The following is a 17,477-nucleotide window of genomic DNA, read 5'->3' on the forward strand; positions in this document are numbered from 1 at the left end:
CACAATACACATTCATATACATGCATGTAGTTATGTACACATATATATGTATACACACATAGTCAAGCACAGTTAACGCAAATGAAGTGGACCTGCCACAATTGAACTTATTGCTGAGGGAAAAGGTGACTTTTGAGACGAGATTTAAAAGATGCGAGGGAATCAGAATGACGGAGGTTATCGGGGAGCTTGTTCCACGTCTTTGGCGATTGAAAAGAAAACGATCTGTGTCCATTTGTCTTACTTCTAACGTGATGTATCCTGAGAAGTCGAGTATCAGAGGAAGAACGGAGCTGGCTAGACGGAGTATAGACATGGAGTTCAGAAAGATACTTGGGGCCAGATCCGTTGACTGCAGAAAAGGTCAGAGTGGATAGCTTATAGTCTATTCGATCAGAAACGGGCAACCAGTGAAGAGACTGAAGGAGAGGAGAAACATGGTCAAATTTAGAGGCTCTGCAAATGAGTCTGGCAGCGTTATTCTGAATTCGTTGGAGTCTGTCTAATACATATTTGGGAAGGCCGGCCAAAAGAGAGTTGCAGTTATCCAATCTTGAGAGAACCAGAGAGCATACAAGTGTCTTGGTTGCATCGGTTGAGAGATAGTGGCGGATAGAGCTGATTCTACGCAATTCCAAATAGGCAACTTTACAGATATTCGAAATGTGCTGTTGGAAGGAAAGAGACTGGTTTAGGATTACACCAAGACTGCGAACAGAAGGAGAAAGTGAAACAGGTGTGCTATTGATCAGAACAGAGTCAGGAAAGGAAGGATGTTGACGAAACTTCTTTGGACAGGTTATCATCAATTCAGTCTTATCATCATTTATTTGCAGCTTGTTGAGAGTCACCCAGTCCTTTAGGCCAGCAAGGCACTCCCGTATTTGAGTCACCAGTGCATCAAATTCAGCTATGGAAGCCGACTGATACAGTTGTGTGTCATCAGCAAGGCTCTCATGCGACATCGCATGATGACTGATGACATCCGACACAGCACGAAAAGAACAGGACTTAGGACAGACCCCTGTGGGACACCATATTTTAAGGCAGATACTCTAGAGTATCTACCATTTACACAGACTTTCTGTGTACGATCTGACAGGTAAGACGTGATCCATGTTAGTGCAGTGTCACGAATACCAATGGAAGTTTTAAGTCTGTTCGAGAGGATAGAGTGGTCGATAGTGTCAAAACCTGCTGACAAGTCTAAGAGAGCGAGAACAGATATCTTATCCTCATCAAATTTCGAAAGCAAATCATTCACTATTCTAAGAAGGGCTGTTTCGCAACTATGACCACGTCTATAAGCTGACTGGTGGGAATTAAGTAAACCATTTTGTTCCAGATGAGCTAAGAGCTGAGACAATATGATATTTTCTAGCAGTTTTGATAAAAATGACAGATTAGAGACAGGTCGATAATTTTTCAAACAATTATGATCCAAAGATGGTTTCTTGATGAGTGGACGTAGAACAGCAGATTTGAAGCTTTCAGGGAAACAACCAGACAGTAGGGAAGAATTGATGACATGAGTAATATGTGGCAGTAGAACATCAATACATTCAACCAACAAAGAAGACGGGACATGGTCAAGCTCACAGGATTTCGGACAAGCCCTCAGACACACTTTCTTTACAAAATCTTCAGTAACCGGTTGGAAACAATGTAAAACAGGACCACTGTACATGCGTTCTTTAACGGGTGAAGAAGGAGACACAACAGAGTCAAGCTTCTCACGAATGCATGATATTTTGCCGGTGAAGAAGTCAGAAAACTTTTGAGGGAGTTCCTGCACCGAAAATGTAGGGAGAGGAGTGTTTTTCATTTTACCTAGCACATTGTTCGTAGCATTGAAAAGTTGTTTGGCTGTGGTGCATGCAAGGATTTTAGAAGAGTATAACAATATTGCAACTGAAATGTTCCCATTTTTCAATGAAATAAAAAGAAAAATGTGGACCTACTATGCAGTGCGTGGCAGTAACTTATTTTGGAAACACACCTTAGGGCTTATTGAAAATTTTGTTGTCAATGGAGACCAAAATGAGTTAAGATCTTCTGTCAGAACCAGTTTTATTTTACATTGACAATTTCATGATTGGAAACAATACGATAAATTATCGACGTTGGATTAACATGGGGGTTTACTTTGTATCACGTTTTTTCTAATAATGATGGAAGATTCCTCCCCCCCCCCTCCAACAAGGGGAAGTACTACAAAATAATGAACAAAATCTGGAATGAGTACTTTTTATGGTCAAGTGCCTGATTAGTCTCACACTCAGTGAGGACTGCAGCAGACCCATCCACAGGCTATGAACCATAGTGTTCGCTCATTAGTTTTGTAGCTTGATTTATGTGGAGGGCTTGAATTTCGTCCTCATTGATGGCGAATGTCAAGTACTCAGAGTAGAAATTGACTTCTGTTTTTGTGTTCTTTTCTTTTCTTTTTTTTTGTTGTTGTTGTTGTTTGTTTATTTGTTTGTTTTTTGTTTTTGGTTTTTGTTGTTGTTGTTGTACAGATGAAGTGATAATAATTCAAAGTGAGACTGAATATTGCGAAAGGGAAACAGCGTAAGGTGGACAAAAAGCTGTATTGCCAAATGGAGAAAGTTTATCAAAACTGTTGGTTGTAAAATAAGACTCACTTTTGATAAAAGGTGTCCAACGTTTTCCAACTAACACAGTCCCTGAAGAATCGACTCAACAGTTATTCTTCATTTTATCGTTAAAGCTGTCTTACCTTTGAAGGCGAGGCTTCAGACCAGACTCTTCTCGGGTCGCGCCAGTTGTGAGTTCAGTGACTGTCCATCGTTCCCAGTTTCTGCTCATTCATATTTCACAGTTAGTTTCCTTTCTGTTCACATAATTACACACTTTCATTTTGTTCATATGAATACAAAACAGTGTGTGTGTGCGCGTGCGTGTTTCAGCGCATGCATGTTGTTTTTGCTCTGTGTGTGTGTGTGTGTGTGTGTGTGTGTGTGTGTGTGTGTGTGTGTACGTATCTGTGCGCACATGTGTCCGTTTGGGTAGTGTGTGTGTGTGTGTGTGTGTGTGTGTGTGTGTGTGTGTGTGTGTATGTGCGTCCCCGCGTGCGTGCGCATGTGTCCTCTGTGTATGTGTTTGTGTTCTTTTATTTATTTTTAGTGTGTGTGTGTGTGTGTGTGTGTGTGTGTGTGCGCGCGCGCGCGCGCGCGTTCACATGTGTTTGCGCGTCTGTGTGTGTGTGTGTGTGTTTGCGCAAGCATCGACACCTTCACTCCAGAACTTCGTTTTGAGGCATTTAAATGTGTACTGGCCTTATTGCACTACATTGTGGAAGTTTTATACACGCTGCTTGTTCTTCACACAAATGCTAACTTTATGGGCTTATGCTCCACTAAGACTGTATGGTCATGTCATTGTGTACATCACCTTGTTTCCCTATCTATGGAAACCTTCAGCGCGTATCAACACGAAGGCCTGTCTATCATGTCACAGCTCTCTCTCTCTCTCTCTCTCTCTCTCTCAGGAGGAAGAGAAGAGGGAAAGGCTAAGAACCAGGTCAGCTGTGACAGCCAGTGAGCAACAAGCCAGTCACCACGAAGCTTGGGGTATGCATGGCAAAACACACACAACACACACATAAATAGGGGTTAGACCGAGGCCGAATTGGCCTCCACAAACAGGAAAAACCAGTTTGTGCAAGGAGAGGCGGCTCCAACATTCTGACACACAATACTGACTCCCAACGAAGCCGCTTTCACACACACAGACAACGCAGGGGTCATGAACAGATCAGAAAACACAACTGAACGTACAGAATATGTTGATGTAGCAGACGACATTAATGAGGTAGATGGGACCAGTTTGCCGAATATATATGTAAATTCAATTCAATTCAGTTCAATTCAAAATACTTTATTATCTGTTTCAACCAAAACCAGAAAATTTTCTTTAGGCTCACTTAAAATAAAATGCCCGTCAGCAAAAAAAAACAACAACAAACTGACACACCCTTCACTTATCACCATGCACACATCAATTATAATGTAAAAAGAAAAACATGTGGGTAAGATACTATTATATTCAGAGTGTAACAACTGTGTGTGTGTTGCATGTGTGCCCGTGTGCGCGCATGCATCGTTTTGTGTGTACGTTTCAATCATTATAAAAAGGAGAATATTCAGTAAGATAATAATAACATTGAAAAAGACAAATGCTCATCAACAGATAAAACCGAAAAACGAATGAGCAACTGGCACACCCTTCCTTGATCACAGCATACATATTAACTATCATGTTAAAAGAAAACATTTAGGTAAGAAAACAAAAATTACATTTTAAGATAAAGTGAAACATTTCAATGATATAATAAGAAAATATTCAGTAAGATAATTATAACATTTAAGAACATGAAATCACAGTTGAAGGGTCAACCGCCACCAAGACAAAAAGCATGTAAAACTTCTTTCACGCCCCTCTGCGGCAAAACAATAACTGAGCACGCGCTCACACACACGCGCGCGCGCGTACACACACACACACACGCACACACACGCGCGCGCGCACCCACACACTTCTCCCCTCCCCCCCTCCCCTCACTTCTTTCTTTACACGCATGCATGCATACATATAGGGAAGAAAGACAACTGCCATCATAACAATAAACAAATCACAGGCAATGGAATTAAAACATTATTTGAGCGAATCATTTATCACAGCAACAGCAGAGGGGGCAAATGATTTTTTGTACACATTCTTCTTTGCAAAAGGGATTTTACATCGTCTACCAGAAGGGAGTTTCTGAAAGACGAGTTAAGTGGATGAGTGGAATCATGAAAAATTTGGAGTGCTTTTCTGCTAAGAGTGGACTGGTATAGGGTGTTCAGTTGTTGCTGGGGCTTGGTTATGATTTTGCTGGCCAGGTTTACAACTCGTCCTAATTTTGTCTTTAACTTCACAGTCATATTACCAAACCAGGCCACAATACTGAAAGCCATGACACTTTCTATCAGACTTCTGTACACCAGCTCAAGTATGTGTGGACTAACATTAAAACTTCTTAATTTTCGCAGTAAAAAGAGTCTCTGGTGAGCTTTCTTGGCAGTGGCATCAACATGTTCACTGAATGTGAGACTGTGATCAACTATAGTCCCTAGATATTTAAAACTGTCCACTATTTCCACTTGTTTCTGATCTATTATGACTGGATTTTGTGTGTGTGTGTGTGTGTGTGTGTGTGTGTGTGTGTGTGTGTGTCCCTTTCACTGCCTAAAATAAGTTCTTTTGTTTTCTCCACGTTCAGTTCGAGAAAGTTATCCTTTAAGAAAGAGTTTATGACACTAATTTCTAAAAAAATACTGTGAAATTGAAAACTCGTCTTTTAAAAGACCTACTAAAGCCATGTCGTCAGCATATTTTACAAGACTGAGAAAAAGTTCTGAGCACCTGATGTCGTTAATGTAGAGGGAGAAAAGCAAAGGGGATAAAACACAGCCCTGCGGAACTCCAGTATTCACAGTAATAATTTCAGACAATGTGGGCCAGCCAGAACTGACATTCAGACAAACACGCTGTGGCCGATCGCATAAAAACTGTCGTATCCATAAAATAAGGTCAGATGTTACATCTAGGTCTATAAGTTTCCTCACTAAAATATGATGTTGAATAGTATTAAAAGCAGCGGACAGATCCATAAAAAGTACCCTAACAGATGTTCCAGATTTGTCCAAATGACGTGCGATTAGATCAATTAAAGAAACTGTTGCATCATCAACACCTCGTCTAGCCCTGTACGCAAACTGTAATGGATCCATGTGATCAGCTATACATTTCGATAAGTGTCCACAGACCAACTCTTTCCATACATTTGGCAATGACAGATGTGAGAGCCACTGGGCGGAAATCTTTCATTTGGACAGCACCAGAAAACTTTGGCAATGGAACAATAGTTGTCATCTTCCATAAGCGGGGCATGAAATGTTTATCTAAAAGAAAATGAAAAACACGTGTAAAAACTGGACCAAGCTGGTCGGCACAAACTTTCAACACGCGACCTGACAGGCCGTCTGGTCCGGGCGCTTTGTTTGGGTTGACACGTGAAAAACACCTCGTCACCTCAGCTGTGTCCAGTTCCACAGGGCAAGAGACAAGTGACTGACATAGATCATCACACTCTGCACGGACATCATGCCTGTCAAACCTTGCATAAAACCTGTTCATGTCATTGGCAAAGCCAAAGGGGTCATCAGACAACAGAGCTTTGGGTCGCTGTTTCCTTCCCATCATTGTATTTAACCCCTGCCAGGCCTTCCTAGCATCCCCACACAACAAATTTCGTTCCACTTTATCTTTATATTCACGTTTTGCTAACTTAAGTTGACTGTTAAAATCAAATTATCTTTCTTTTCTTACTTGGAATGTGAATGGGCTGGGTGCCAAACTTTCATACTCAGATTTTGTGGACTATATTCTGTCTTTTGATGTTTGTTGCTTACAAGAAACATTTACGTTCAGCTCTTTCGATTTTGATGTCCATTTACAGATTACCTGGTTTTTCATTCTCCAGCAGTGAAGCTATCCAGGATGGGACGTGGATCTGGGGGTACAGTGCTTCTGGTTAGAAATGCTTGTCAGATTATGTGGTTAAGTTTGAAACTAAATTCGAAAATATCATTTGCATTAGATATTACAAAACTCTGTTTGGGTGTGAAAAGAATGTTTTATTTGTCAACATATACAATCACCCCATCAACAGTGTCTTCTATAAAAGGAAAAGACTTTGACTGCACTATTGAAAAACTGGAACAGTTCTTAATGTCCACATTTGAGATGCATGGACGTGATTTCCATATTGTAGTAGGTGGGGACTTGAATGCCAGAATTGGAGACTGGGTTCTGGAAATGGCAAACTTTGATGACGACTCTCCAATGGGCAGTAGCAATGAACTGTTAAGACGCTCAGAAGATACAAATGTAAATATTTTTGGAAAACGATTAATGGATTTGTGTACAACATTTCAACTGACACCACTAAATGGATTAATCGAAAAAGGTTATGATAGTATTTATACTTTTTTGGGTGACAACGGAAAGAGTACAACTGATCTTTTTCTTGTGTTCAGTTGAATTTATATGGATGACAAAACATTTGAATGTAGCAGAGCGTGTCGAATCGCTGCACATGCGGGTAGAATGAACTGTATATAATGCTAGTTTTGGCAATAGGAATGAGATAAATTAAGGTGGGATTCCAAAAAGCAGCATACATTCTCTTGTCGAATAACGTCGCCGGAATTTATTAAGGTTTTGGATGAAGCAACCACTCTAATTAATACAAATGTAGAAGGGGCACTGAAATTGTTTTTATCAGCGTTGTTGAAAGCCGGTGACTGCATGCGATACACACTTAAACCCAGATCACGTGCAAGCCTTTCCAACAAGCGGTGTGACGCGGAATGTCAACGTCTCAAACGTGAGGCAAGACACTCGTTAAATCGTGCCACTCGCACGAAAAAATAACCTGATAAACAAGTATATCGGGAGAAACGAGGTTTATATCAGAAGACAACAAGAGAAATGAGAAATTCCTTTAAAAATGATACTAGGGACAGGTTATTGAACAGTAGAAACGATAGTAATAGATTCTGGTCAACCATTCATAAAATAAGAAGTAAACCCCGTAATTTTGCGCCAATACAAATCACCGCATGGAATGAACATTTCATGGGCATTCAAGGACAGCCAGACAGAACAGTTGATGATAGTAACAAATGTTCCAATGACACTACAACGAACACAAGGATAAGTGAGTTGGTTATAGTACCCGAGTTAGACGATAACATATCAGAGACCGAAATTAGACATGCTATTAGAAAACTAAAATCAGGTAAAGCAGCAGTCTTGACGAAATACCGAATGAATTTTTAAAATCGTCTGAAAACCAGATCACTCCCTTTTTAACACAGCTGTTCAACACACTATATGATAATGGAAATTTTCCAGACGACTGGACACGCTCGATTATCATTCCGCTACTAAAAAAAGTTAATACAAATAACCCAGAAAACTACCGAGGTATTTCACTATTTAGCAGCATCAGCAAAGTGTTTACTTCAATTCTAAATAGTCTACTGTGTAGATAGGCTGAACGCGAGGAAAAAATATGTGAAGAACAAGCTGGTTTCCGTAAATCTTATTCGACAATCGATCACATTTTTCTCTCATAACAATGATTCATAAAAACGTGAATAACAGTCGTAAGGGCAAATTATATGTAGCATTTATCGATTATATGAAAGCCTTCGATGCGGTCAACCGAGAAAGTCTTTGGAACGTGCTCGAAAAAGTCAAGACATCAACGAAAGTGCTTAAGATGTTACAAGGAATGTATAGTTCCGTGCAATCGTGCGTCAGATGGGGATCTGAGGTATCGGATTTTTTTTACTGCCCGAATGGTCTAAAACAAGGCTGTTTTTTGTCTCCCCTTATCTTTTCGTTGCTCGTAACAGAAGTTGCAGAGCAGGTGAACAGCAATGGCAGACATGGGATACAACTGTTGCCTGGACTAAGGAAGATATTTCTTTTGCTATTCGCAGATGATATTGCTTTGATTTCAGCGACTCCATTTGGTTTGCAAACACAAATAAATATCTCCAGCGAGCACCTGTTAGACTTGGACTAACTGTGAATTTAAGTAAAACTAAGGTTATGGTTTTTAGAAAAGTGAAATGTGGTACTACAAAGGTAAAGAAATAGAAAATAGTTAACAGTTATAAATACCTAGGCTTTATATTAACAACTTAATTATCATATGTTACAGACTTAGAAGAGATCGGGCGAAGAGTAAAGTATTAAAGGTGACAGATCGTTAAACTGTACTCGACTGTAAAATGTTAGAGATTATGAAAACTAGACTACGTGTCGCAGCTTCCATGACACACACACACACACACACACACTATATATATAATTATATATATATATATATATATATACATACATACATACATACATACACACACACACACACACACACACAATATCTATATTGCACTGTTTCTGAATCTTCTTGAGAGGGACTAACAAGCCGGGGGGAGTACTGACACGGGGAATCATCTTGTTCTTTATTAGTGAGTGCGAAAGGGTGTGTGTGTGTGTGTTAGCGGGTCACGCATGTATACATCATATGCACATAACGCTGCCATACAATCAACCATGTTAAAAAAAAATCTAAAGTAAGATGGGCATCTCAGGGTGAAAAAGTAAGTAAATATTTTTGTAATCTTGAAAAACGTCACTTTATCAGCAAACACATGTTAAAGTTATTTACGGATGAAGGTAATATACTGACAGAAACAGATGAAATACTAAAGGCGACAAGACGTTATTATGAAGACCTATACAAAGAACAGAATGTAAAAGATTTAGATATTAGTGATTATGTAAACAACTTACCCAGACTTGATGAGACAGAATCAAAACAACTAGAAGGATTAATTACAAGACAAGAAGCCACATATGCTATTAGACGAATGCAAAACGACAAGAGTCCAGGTACAGATGGAATGACTGTAAATTTTTTCAAATTTTTTTGGAAAGACATTAGTGACTTTGTTGTGAGATCACTGAATGAAGGATTTATAAGTGGAGAAATGTCAACAACACAGAAAGAAGGATTAATTACATGCCTGCCAAAAGGGGATAAACCAAGGGAATACTTAAAAAACTGGAGGCCTATATTCTTGTTAAACGTTATTTATAAGATAGGATCATCATGCATAGCTAGTAGAATTAAGTCAGTCCTGCCTAAGTTAATAAATGAAGATCAGACAGGTTTCATTCCAGGTAGATACATTGGTGATAATTTAAGAATACTATATGACATCATGCATTACTCAGAAAAAGAAGACATTTCAGGCTTACTAGTTTCAATAGACTTTGAAAAGGCATTTGATTCGGTAAACTGGGTATATATGAACAAGGCCTTAAACGCTTTTGGATTTGGAGAAGATATATGTAAATGGGTAAGCACTTTTTATAGAAATATAAAGTCACATGTCATAGTAAATGGTAAGGTATCCCAGAGTTTCCCAGAGTACAAAGGGGGTGCCGCCAGGGAGACCCGATTTCGCCATACTTCTTTGTATTGTGCTCTGAGATTCTGGCATGCAAGATAAGGGAAGATGAGGGTATTAAAGGCATTAGCATATTGAACACCGAATTTAAAATTAGTCAGTTTGCTGACGACACAACATTTACGTTAGAGGGAGATAAAGAATCGTATGAGAAATTATTCGAAACACTAAATAGATATGAAGAATTTTCAGGTCTGAAGTTAAATTATGACAAAACGCTAAATGTTTGGTTAGGGTGTATGAGAAATTCGAAAAGGAAATATCTCCCAGAAAAGAATATGAAATGGACCCCCCCCAAATTCAAGATTTTAGGTATATGGTTTTTAAACGATATATCAAAAATAACTGAAGTGAACACAAGGGATAAATTAACAGAAGCAAAAAAGTATTCAAGATTTGGTCAAAACGTATATGCACACCCCTCGGTAGAATTGCTATTCTCAAATCTCTCATACTTTCAAAGCTAATATACTTATGGATTCTTCTTCCAAACCCTCCAGACAAAGAAATAAAAGAATTACAGAGACTATGCTATGAATTCGTATGGGATAAAAAGCCAGATAAAATTAAAAGAAAATACTCGATACATAATGTTGCAAATGGAGGAATAGGTATACCAGACATAAAAAGGTTTATACATGCTATTAAGATAACATGGATAAGGAAATTATACACAGGAACACCAAAGTGGAAGAGAATCTTACTTATAAAATGCGAAGAAATTAACTCACTGCATCTATATGGTTCAAAAAAGTTTCTGACTATCGAATGTAACCAATTTTGGAAAGATGTTTTTCAGGCATACACGAATTTTACGAAACAAATAGAATTAAAAGAGCCACACGAGGTACTTGCAGAGCCCCTCTTTTATAACGACAAATTTAGAGTTGGTAACAACGCAATCCACTACAAATGTTGGACAAATAAGAATATATATCTGGTTAGAGATGTTGTTGATGAGAATGGGTGCTTCCTTAGTTACACGTGCTTTACAGAAAAATATAATATTAATGTAAATCATTTAGTGTATATGGAACTGATACATTCGATAAAAAGTTACTTAATTACACATAATATTTATCTAAGTGATAAAACCTGTAATAAACAATCGAAAGCACTACACTTAATATCCTCTACTATGAAAGGCTCGCAAATATATTATGATATACTTCTTGAACCACTCTTTATTTACAATATAAATTCTTTTGTTAAGTGGGAGCAAAAATTAGATATCATCGTTAATTGGGTAACCACCATGAAGCAAATAAAAAAAAGTAAAAGAGATAAAATTGAAGTGGTTTCAAATTAGAATTTGTCACAACATTTTAGTTACAAACAAAATTCTGAAGAAAATGGGTATTACAAACAGTGACAAGTGCAATTTCTGTAAAAATGAAATAGATTCAGTACAACATTATCTATGGTTTTGCAAGTTCTCTCAATTGTTTTGGAAGGAATTAGAGAACGTCTTAAAAGAAAGATGTGATACTTGCTCAAACGTTAAGTTAAACATAGAATTAGTTCTATTTGGAAATGATGAAATTACAAAAATAGATGAAACTTTTAACTATATTATTCTTGTTGCAAAATACTTTGTTTATAAATGCAGAATAAATAAGATTAAACCATGTATAGAGCACTTTTTGAATGATTTAAGAAATAGTTATAAAGTAGAAAGATATATGCATTCAACGGAAATGTTAAGCGTTGTATTTATGAGAAAATGGTGTCCATATATAAAACTTCTTGAAAATAGTAACCCATAACAAAATATTATGAAAAGATCAAAATGCACAATAATAATGAAGGCTCAATGATATATATAATTTTTTTTTTTTAACTTGAACAGATGTACGTGAATGTGTAAGTATGCGAGTATGTAAATAATATATGCATGTGTGTATTCATGTGCACTTATGTGTCTGCAGTAATAATGTTTAACATGACTGTGTAATGGGTGTTTTATATAATCACGTATAGAAAACTAGAGGAAATGTGTTCATACATAAGATATCCCATGTGTGGGTTGTGTTCTTTTCACATTACGTTAGCTAAGCAAAGTGTCCATAACTCTATGCTGATGCTAGATATAATGTCTATTATATGTTATAAAACTGCACTGTTACACATGATGAAAATGTGTCCACCTTGACCAAATTGATAGAACAATATAAGTATAATGACTTATGATGACGATGTTATTGTCAATGTACACTGTATTCATTTTTTTTCTTGTTTTGTTTTTTCCCCTTTCTTTTCCATCTACTCTGAATTGTTATAATGAATTCATATACAAAATAAAACGGTGGTTGACCCAAGAAAGTCCGGGAAAAAAAAAAAAAAAAAAAACATGTTAAAAAAAAACAAAATGACATGCACCTAACAGCAGAACCTACCTGGGCATGGACGCCGAACCTCCCGTGTTTCTCAGCTTGTATATCACAAGTACTATCCCCAAGAACGTTGTCAGGAAAAACACTCTTTTGAGCGTTGGCCTAAATATGGCAGTCATCGTGGTCTTGCTCCTGGACAGTCCCGTTCGCCCTAATAAATTAAGAACCGACAAAAACAAAACAAACCGACAACTTACTAAGGAACTCCGAAGATAAAATAATAAATCACAGCAATGTTATTAGCAATGAAAAGAAATCACCAAGAAAAATCTTGATGTTAGCACTGGAAAGAGCTTGATTTCTTCCGAAGTGACGTCAGTCCTGTTCTTGGCTTAACTTTTTTTCTTCTTCTTTTTTTTTTTGTGCACGGTACACTGATTTTGCTCAAAAGTCCTGTTGAGAACCTATACAGCGATAACCAAAATGGGAAAGGGCAAGACACGGAGCTAAGAAATGAACTGAGAGAACACGTTAAAAACACGTCTATACCCTGCCGATTCACCTGTGACGGGCCGAACTCTACCCCTGGCTAGTTTATACCCCGGGTGTAGAAAAAACAAATAAACAAAACAAACCTCACCAAATTCTCATGTCTGGAGTATAACCCCCGTGTACACTTTGCTCACCCCACTGCCCCGTATCACATTTATATTTTACATTACGAATAAAAAGTATTCAGGTTTCAAGTTTTATCTATCATATTGGAAGCACGGAGGACCACTAAGGACCACTGTCAAATGGTAACTGCACGCCCAAAATAAGACATTCAGATACTTAGACTATAACCAGACATAAAGAAAGCACAAATATGTTTCCAACTACAATTTGTATTTAAGTAAACACACGCCCAAAATAAGACATTCAGATACTTAGACTATAATTAGACATAAAGAAAGCACAAATATGTTTCAAACTACAATTTGTATTTAACTAAACAAAATTTGCAAATTTCAATAAACTTACTTATAGCTAACAAAGCCTTTCTGCTTCCTTTGAACAAACTTTTAAAACATGAAAACTGACTTTGAAGACAAACGTTTTTAGGCACATATTCGTTTCGGAAGTCATTGTACTTGGGGCATTCCATTGTAGAATGAAACTCATCCCATTCATATATAGTCATATTACCAACCTTACTTAACCGTAACTCCCGTGGTGTGCCACTACGTCTCCCAATTTCTATTCCAACTTATGATTACTAAGCATATCTTCATCGAAAGCAATCAAAGTACATCAAAAGCTTCACACTTCAAACACCTCCGCAGTTCACCTAGCTCCGTTCAAAGTTTATGATTCTTGCCAATATTCACACTCTTCAAATATCGATGTATTTCAGATGAAAAAAGGAAGGACAGGGAGGGGGGAGAGGAGGGGGGGGGGTTATAAAATGGCCCACAGGATATAAACTGGCTCAGGCTAAACAATACCCCGGGTATAAGGTAGCCAAGGGTAGTTTATATCCGGGGTATATTCTGGCCAAGGCCAGTGTGTACGGGGGCATATTGTGGACTGGGCCACTTTATATGGTGGCCTTCTCCGGACAGGGTACAGTCTCAACTACTACACCGGGTAGGAAGTTCAGAGAGTCACACAAGTATTGTGTGTTGACAAGTATTGTGTTTCAAATGCACCCGAACAACTACACGGTGTTCATGTTTGAAAGGCTTTTTATGTTGTCGGTGGTGGTGGTGGTGGTGGTGGTGGTAGTCGTCGTCGTATGTGTAAAAGGAGGAGTGGATGTATGCAGGAAGGGTGCTTGTACGTGGTGTGGGGGAAGGGGTAGGGGAGGGCACAGGCGAGAAACTGAATGAATGGAATATTGAATAAGAGATTGTAGTCAACTTTAATTAATAACATGGGGTCCACCAAACTGCCAGCGTTGTGTGTCAGGCACGAAAGTGACAATATTTCGACCGTGTTTTTTGGATTGCGAAAGGTCAGCAATAAGTTGTGTCGTGTCTTGTCTCGTGTTTTGCTGTTCTGTGTTGTGCTATGTTGTATCGATTTGTGTTGTATTGTGCAGTGCTGTGTTGTATCGATTTGTGTTGTGTTGTGTTAGTTGTGTTGTGCTGTGCTGTGTTGTATCGATTTGTGTTGTGTTAGTTGTGTTGTGCTGTGCTGTGTTGTATCGATTTGTGTTGTGTTGTGCTGTGTTGTGTTGTGCTGTATCGATTTGTGTCGTGTTGTGCTGTGTTGTATCGATTTGTGTTGTGCTGTGCTGTGTTGTGCAGTGCTGTGTTAGTTGTGTTGTATCGATTTGTGTTGTGTTGTGCTGTGCTGTATCGATTTATGTTGTATTGTGTTGTGTTGTGTTGTGCATGTATTATGTTGTGCTTTGTTGTGTTGTGTGGGCTTTGCTGTGCATGTGTTTTGTTGCGTTGTGTTGTGCAGTGTTGCATTGTGTTGTGCAGTGCTGTGCATGTATTGTATTGTGTTGTGCTGTGTTTTATTGTGCTGTAACGTGTTGTGTTGTGTTGTGCTGCGTTGTGCTGTGTTGCGCTGTATTGTGTTGTGTTGTGTTATGCTGTAATGTGTTGTGCTGTATTGTGTTGTGTGGGACTCGAGCTGTTATTCCCAGGGGAAGGAGCATGTCAATAAACCTGCACCACACATATTTTACTGTCTGCAAGAGCATGTGTTTTACTATCAAAGCCACTTTTGCCAGGGACATCGATCTCCCTCACTTGTTGCCGTGGGTTCTTTTACGTGCGCTAAGTGCATGCTGCACCTTGGACCTCAGTTTATCGTCTCATCGGAAAGACTGGAGAATGGGGTCGATCAGGTGAAAATCCTGGTCCTTGTGGCACTCGACCCGCGGACACACACTTCCTGGTGGGGCGTATTGCCACTGGGCCACCGCTGCACGTTTCAGTCACACATTTCATTCAGCCATTAGTGGACTGTTGGCTAAGATGTAACGCGTCCGCCCAGGAAGGGAGAGAATCTTAGCGCTCTGGTTCGAATCACACCGGTAGTCGCCAGTATTTTCTCCCCCTCCACTAGACCTTGCGTGGTGGTCTGGTGTGTGTGTGTGTGTGTAATGGGTGGCGCTCTCAGTGTCGCGACGCGCTCTCCCTGGGGAAAGCAGCCCGAATTTCACACAGAGAAAACTGTGGTGACAAAAACAGCAATACAATGACACGGTCCACCACTCCAAGTTTAAGTCACACAGTTCATTCAGCCAGTGACCAGGTCCCTAAGAACTCGTCAATTAAAATGGAAGCGATTTCGAGCCCAGATGCGTGCAGGTGTTTTTGTAGCCAGAGGTCAAATCGCTAATTTCCTTTGACCGCATCCGGGTCGTACTATGACCTCCCGGACCCGCAAGAGTTATCTTTCCTTATGAACCGTGTTCAGACTCTGAGCAGACGACACCTCGATCGACAACTGAATTGAAAGGGTGGCAGTTTCCTTCTTCGAGTCACCTTGGGATTGATACGTATTTGCTGATTTTTCCGCCCGGTCTGTATAAAAGGGACCAGAGTGATGAGCATCTTTGTTAGCGACTTCGGGTATAGAGACATATCCACAGCTGACCAGAGGTAAGTACTTAAATTTCATTTGCCTGACGAAAATCTGCGGAGAGAGAGAGAGAGAGAGAGAGAGAGAGAGAGCATAATTATATTTTGCGAAATGTTTTATTCAGGTTTAGACAACTGCACAAATGAAACTTGGAATGTGACAATGAAGTAACTTTGTATGGCATTTTTTTTTTTTTTTTTTTTTTTATATATAGAAGCGTTCACGTGATGCCTACTTGTATCTATTTACATTGCAACCATTTACGATCATTAATTTTTTTTAGAGCTTTGTGAGTTAAACAAAACAAACAAACAAAAACAACACCAAAAACAACGACAGTGCAATCTCATACCTGCTACACAGAACCAAGTTAAACCTAAAGCGGCATGGATTATAACACCTGGTCTAAATATATATTTCACTCTCAAGACATGACGGTCAGGACAACAAAGAATATAATGTTGTTTTCGTTTCTCGCAACAATGGCATGAGAGAGACAGACAGACAGAAAGAGAGCGAGAGGTGGGGAACCAAAATTCTTGTCTGGCAGGACATCGCCACAAAACGATGCATACAAGTAATACGACAGAAAGAAAAGAAAAGAAAAACTCGGTTGGTATGGCTACGTATCAAGACCTCAAAGGAACTGTCGAGGGAAGGAGTATGTGAAGACAGTTAAAAGGAAGGGGGGTTGGGGGGGGGACAAAAAGACGGCCTGACAGTATTGCAGAATTGACGGGAAAATCCTTTGCCAGAGATCCGGGCTTTGAGTCAGCCTATAGACCGGAGTCTAAGTGTCTGGGTTTGTTTTAATCTATCTTTTATTTACCTGTGTGCCAGCTGAATCGGTCGCGTAAACAGCACTGACTTGAAGTTGTGTACCTTGTGTATGGAGAGAGTTACCACTCTACTATTTGTTAATTAATCTACAGACCGGAGGTACCTGGTGAACACTTCTTTTATGCAGAGCCCCAACAGTACATTTCAGGAGCTCCGAGCATTTTCAAAGTTTTTGGCCAACTAAATGAAATTAAATTTCTAAATTAATTAAGAGAAAATTGCATAGTGAACAGAAATTGATAAACAGTCCCTGTTGTGGATCAGGAAAGGTTTTTCGTATAAAAAATTAAAAAAAAAAGAGAGAGAAAAAAGAAAAAGAAAACTAATTTGCACTGAGTACTTCCACGGACACCATTTTGTGCCACAAATTTCACTTTCGTTTTTTGTTTTCTGCACCTCTAGAATGCACTAATGCACTAACAACTGACAAAGGTAACAATTTTTGTTTTCTTGTTTCTCTGTTTGTGATACTACCAACAGGGGAAATAAGGTAACATCTCTTGATATTTGTTTTCTGTTTGATATTGTGTTCTGTTTCGTTATATTGCCAATATATTGTTCGATTTATTGTCCATGTAAAGAGGGAAACAGCGTAACGGTAGAG

The 17,477-nt window shown here is 38.9% G+C and overlaps 2 protein-coding genes across 8 annotated transcripts in view; one reads left to right on the forward strand and one right to left on the reverse strand.

The window, feature by feature from the left end:
- LOC143291157 (glucoside xylosyltransferase 2-like) overlaps positions 1-12,976 on the reverse strand; it is a 29,232-nt gene extending 16,256 nt beyond the window's left edge. The window contains exons 1-2 of one of the 2 annotated variants that reach the window (XM_076600844.1): positions 12,515-12,974; positions 2,741-2,821 (exon numbers count right to left, since the gene is read on the reverse strand). In XM_076600844.1, the coding sequence (XP_076456959.1) occupies positions 2,741-2,821; positions 12,515-12,630 (197 nt within the window). In that variant the 5' untranslated portion in view covers positions 12,631-12,974. Of the gene's footprint in view, positions 1-2,740; positions 2,822-12,514 lie in introns of both variants that reach the window. The other variant, XM_076600845.1, reaches the window with a different exon arrangement.
- A 1,068-nt stretch (positions 12,977-14,044) lies between these two features.
- Positions 14,045-17,477, forward strand: part of LOC143290885 (uncharacterized) — a 38,772-nt gene continuing 35,339 nt past the window's right edge. The window contains exons 1-2 of one of the 6 annotated variants that reach the window (XM_076600436.1): positions 14,045-14,080; positions 15,869-16,053. The gene's annotated coding sequence lies outside the window, so the exon portion shown is untranslated. The other 5 variants (XM_076600434.1, XM_076600435.1, XM_076600433.1 and 2 more) reach the window with 5 other exon arrangements.

Source organism: Babylonia areolata, chromosome 16, assembly GCF_041734735.1.
Source record: "Babylonia areolata isolate BAREFJ2019XMU chromosome 16, ASM4173473v1, whole genome shotgun sequence".
Classification (NCBI taxonomy): Eukaryota; Metazoa; Mollusca; class Gastropoda; order Neogastropoda; family Buccinidae; genus Babylonia; species Babylonia areolata.